Here is a 4854-nt window from a genome sequence, read left to right as displayed (position 1 = left end):
GTGTGTGTGTTTTTTGTTTGTTTGTTTAGTGGTATAGTTAAAATATTCAATGCGCTCAGGATATTAACAGTAATCATTTCACAAAAGACACACAGGAATCATTTGGCCCCTTACAGCCTTTTCTTCCCTCCTACATATGGGCTCTAATCTCTATCCAAAATTCGAAACCTGATTAATCAGTAAAATAGCATCAGCCTGTTGGTCTGTATTCATTGAGCACTGACACCAGATGTGTGAATGTGAGTGACACATTCATTCTTCCCTCTGTCACAGCATTTTTATTTGGCACTTGATGTTTCAGTCCTCTGGGAATAAAAGATAATGAATAAGATATTCCCTCTGGGGCAAGGCTCTGACCGTCTAGTGGTCATTAAATAAGTTAATTAAAGGATAAAAGTGAATAAACACCAGTAATTCCTCCTTCATGCCTGTTCCTTTTTATAGCTCTCACTCATCCTTTTTGTGACGGATGAGTTTAGGCTTATGATTTGATAACACAAAAGTGAAAGTCACTTAATGTGTGTAAGTATCAGCTGCTTTTAAATTCACAGTATAGTGGCATTCACATGGAAGAGAGTTTATTCATGAGGAGATTGAATTACATGCACATAATTGCTCTGTTTATTTTCATATTGTAAATGGAAGCATGCTTGAAAACAATGAGGGTCTAAATAAAGCACGCTCTATGGATAGCATGCTATTTATGCGTTTAAAATAACTTTAATAAACCATAAAAACTAGGCTTAGAAAGTACTATTGAGTCATTCACAATTTTATTACTGTATGTTCTGCAATATATTTAACGTATAAAGTAGACTATATGGACAAAAGTATCAGGACACCTGACTTGCAGCCACATGTTTTCACAAAGTTGGAGACACAGAAATGTATAGAGACTATTGAATTGAGTCTCCCATTTTAACTGGGGGACTCAAACCTGTTTCAGCATGTCAATGCCCCTGTGCACAATAGCAGCTCTGTGAAAATATCATTTACATGGTTTGGAATGAAAGATTTTAAGTGGCCTGCTATAGAACTGGATGGGTTGGGATAAGCTGGAAGGTTGACTGTGCCCCAGGCCTCTTCACCCCATCAGTTCCTTACTTAAATACAATAGTTCATTTAATACTTAAATAAAACTCTTATGGCTGAATAATATAGAAGCATAGAGGTAGCAAAATTCTATTTAAATTCTATTATGTATTTCAATTTACATTTTTCTGTATGAAATTAACATATTAAAACTACTGTTGGAAATGGCAAATGTAAGTTACACCATTTTTATTTTGCACCAAACTTTGCACATTTACGCTATGGTAAATGTTAATTTAAATACAAAAATACTGTACATATACATTTTGCATATTACATTTTAAATGGAATTTTATTTTATTTTTATTTAATTTTAATCTCTATGGTTTATAGAATAAGCATGCAGTGGAGAATCTTCTCAGAAAAGTGAACATTATAACAGCAGTATAAATGTGAATAGGATGTTTAAAAAGCACATACAAATCTTATGATCCGGTGTCCACAACATGTTTGTTCATATAAATTAAACAGAATACTTCAATAGAATTGTCAGATCAATTTACAAAAAAAAAACAAAAAAAACTTTATTAACACAGAAATGTCAGACATTAAATTTGTATATTTTCTAATTAGGTTTCTTTTTTTATTGTTAATCTAATTTATCATTCAGAGTCTAACCAGCAAACCAAAATCTTGTTTTGTCTGAGTTAGCAATTATTTTTTTTATTATGTATTTTTATTGATTACTTAATAAATTCACTGCTTCACTTCAGATTAAGATTAAATCATTAATAATACTCTGTACTTTTCCCAATAATTTAGCTTTTCAGTAAAACCAAAAAGTTAAGAGACAAAGGTGAAAAGAGATAGCTTGGGATTTGATTCTGAATTGTTTTGATGCCTTAATGAGATCTCCAAGGAATTCACTGTCAAGTCTTGGCTTTATTCTGCTACTTCACACTGCTGTGCTGAGTAAACCTCATCTCCAGGATCTCCAACATCTTAGATAATCAATCTGTTTCATGCTAATTGCGATGCTTGAAAGTAGTCTTAGGGTCAGATGCAGTGTTTGAATTGCTATGGTACATCTAAGTGCCCAGGCAGCAGGCCTTTTCATGTCGGGGTAAGTGCATGTGCCTGCATGTGTTTGCGCATGTGTGGGTGCTTGTCTGAGTTTATTGGTTCACTTTTTATTGTCTTAAATGAATGAAACCCTTCTCATTGAGGCACACCTGTGGCATAATGATGCCTTTTGTTCTCTCTAAACTATTGCTCTCCCTCATTTGCCATCCTGCAATTCATCCATTATGTGCTAACTCAAGTGGTACATAATAGACAGCATGAGGTTATGTCCCAGTCTGTTTGTTTCCGGCTTTGCGCCTGTACAAGTAAAAGCTGGCCTTTTATTGCCTGCGATGTAAGCTTTCCCTAAGGCCGTTCGGAGAGAGATTGCTGAAAGCCTTATGTACTAATGCTGCCACTTCGAATGATCAATAAGACAATGTGTTTATGTGGCCATTAACTATTAGCGCTCTTCCCTAAACACTAAACAAATTGCTACGCTGCTCTCTGTTGCAATGTGGAGGACTTTAAACTGTCACTTCGGCAGCGCTGTTCGTATCATTTCCATTGGGGATTTGGTTCAAATCTCATTATTAAAGCAGTAATCAAGAACACCAAAGTGTCTCAGTCTTTTCTCGTAACCTTCTCTGGAGCGGTGAAAGCTTCTGCTCTAGCATGCAAGCTAACAGCATCTAATCTAATCAGTGTTTCCATGGCATCACATTAGCTTTTGCATAAATGTGTGCTATGGTGCAGCCCATCCTCTTCAGTTCATTATGGTTTAGTGTAAATGCATCAAACAAACTTCTGGACCCTAGAAAGAAATACAGCGGAGGAAATAAATTAAGGCAATGATTTATTCTCAAACATCTTACAGATTTTCTAATGCTAGAACAAAATCATATACAGAAGAAAATAAATAAAACAGAGCACATTTCTTTCCCCCTTGAAAATGTGAGTGCATGTAAAATCTGTATGAGTTACACATAGATAATCATATATTGCATCATCTTCATTATACAAATTTACATTAGAAATAAGTTGAAGAAAGGGCACTCCAACAATGACTTGATTGGCAAGAAGAATTCAAGTGTATCTCTCTGTACACATAGTTGGCAGATTGATTAATTCCCTAAAAATGATGTTTGGGGGATTGGATATTATGAAGAGTATTCATACTCCTCAGCGCTCCGGCGGCCAAAATCCATCCAGCCCAAGTAGTCTCTGTCCTTTATTCTGTGGCTGGACCTGCTGTTGAGGGATGGACTCCTGCGATATGAACCTGAAAAGAGGAGGTGAGGAATATCATCTGGTTACAGCTTGTGGGAAAAATCTACATGATATGAAACCAAGTTAATCTTCTGTAAAGTGCTACCTGTTGCTCTGTTGGGATTTAATCAAAACTCAAAGCAGGATTATTATCAGAATACATCTGAATTTAAACGACGAGGGTAGAACAGGAAATGACACAAGCCTACCTTTTTTGGAAATGATTCTAGCCAGCAGTTCATTCAGCCTGCGCACCGCGTCCTCCTCCACGTTCTCATCTTGAGTTTTAGACAATAAGTTGAGCTGGCCATTGGGGGGCACTGCACGGGTGTGGCGTTTGTGCTCGTCTACAGAACCTCCATCCAACTGCCCTTCTTCCACTGAGTGTGTGTGGTGAGAGAAGCAGCTGCTGCTGGAAAGAGCCACCAGCAGCACTATCACAGAGATTCCAGTGTTCATGCCTGAAGCACAAACCCAGAGAGAAAGTCATTTACAACCTAGTTTTTTATTATAGGCATAATATCCCATTTACACAAAGCACTATATCTCCAGTTAGGGTTTAGTGTTTAAATAATATTAAAATTAACTACACTAATGGAGATGACTTGAGCTGAATTATAACCTCATAACTATTAGCAATTAACAATTAGAATTAGTCAACATAGACATAATTGTCAAATTAGGTGCTAGAAGTATTACTGCAAGTGGCTCTTAATATACCCTTGTTATGAGCTTTAAAGTCTGGCTTTCCTTCATGATCCCAAATTATTATTATTATTATTATTATTATTATTATTATGTAGAAGAAAAAGAAGAACTCATAGAGAACAGAAGTAGAAGAATTATATCTAAAATGGCAAGAAATAAAATGTAAGAAATAAGGAGATTAAAAGAGAATAAAAAAAATATATATATTAAACCAAGACAGTTTTTTAAAAACTGCAGTTGATCTGAAACGGATTGGTATATGAGCCTATACTATATATACAATATATATTTTTGTATATTATTAACAATGTATATGGCGCACAGGAAATGAATGTTCTCACACTAGTCTAATCATGTCTAATAAATAAGTACATCAAATTTTTACAACTATTCTTATAATAATGAATGAATTAAATTTATGAAAATTGTTCAACATATCAACAAGAAATCTTAAGTTAATAAAAAAATGTCATAGATTAAACAAGGAAATAATCTAAAGATAAAGAGTGCAAATGAAATACCTGAGCGTGAGGCTGTGCAGCAGAGAAGAGCAGCAGGCAAGAAAGGAGATGGAATGGGAAGATGTGCTGTGCTCAACAAGCAATATGAATGAGGAAAACTTCAGCACACAGTGTAACAGCGGTCCTTATATACTCTTCTGCAGGGGGCTGGCTTTGTGTGGCCTGCACAGAACCAGCCGCACTACTGCCTTTGTGTGTGTGTGTGTGTGTGTGTGTGTGTGTGTGTGTGTGTGTGTGTGTGTGTGTGTGTGTGTGTGTGTGC

At 35.8% G+C, this 4854-nt stretch overlaps 1 protein-coding gene across 1 annotated transcript; it reads right to left on the bottom strand.

Annotated features, from left to right (window-relative positions):
* Positions 1–2937: 2937 nt before the first annotated feature.
* On the bottom strand, positions 2938–4716 carry ccka (cholecystokinin a). The gene is made up of 3 exons (XM_046847979.1): positions 4593–4716; positions 3573–3824; positions 2938–3376 (listed from the first exon to the last, which is right to left on the bottom strand). The coding sequence occupies exons 2-3, from the start codon at positions 3820–3822 to the stop codon at positions 3255–3257; spliced, it is 372 nt and encodes a 123-aa protein (XP_046703935.1). The 5' UTR covers positions 3823–3824; positions 4593–4716; the 3' UTR covers positions 2938–3254.
* Positions 4717–4854: the final 138 nt, after the last annotated feature.

Source organism: Silurus meridionalis, chromosome 4 (assembly GCF_014805685.1).
Source record: "Silurus meridionalis isolate SWU-2019-XX chromosome 4, ASM1480568v1, whole genome shotgun sequence".
Lineage (NCBI taxonomy): Eukaryota > Metazoa > Chordata > Actinopteri > Siluriformes > Siluridae > Silurus > Silurus meridionalis.
This window is presented reverse-complemented; position numbering and strand designations above follow the sequence as displayed.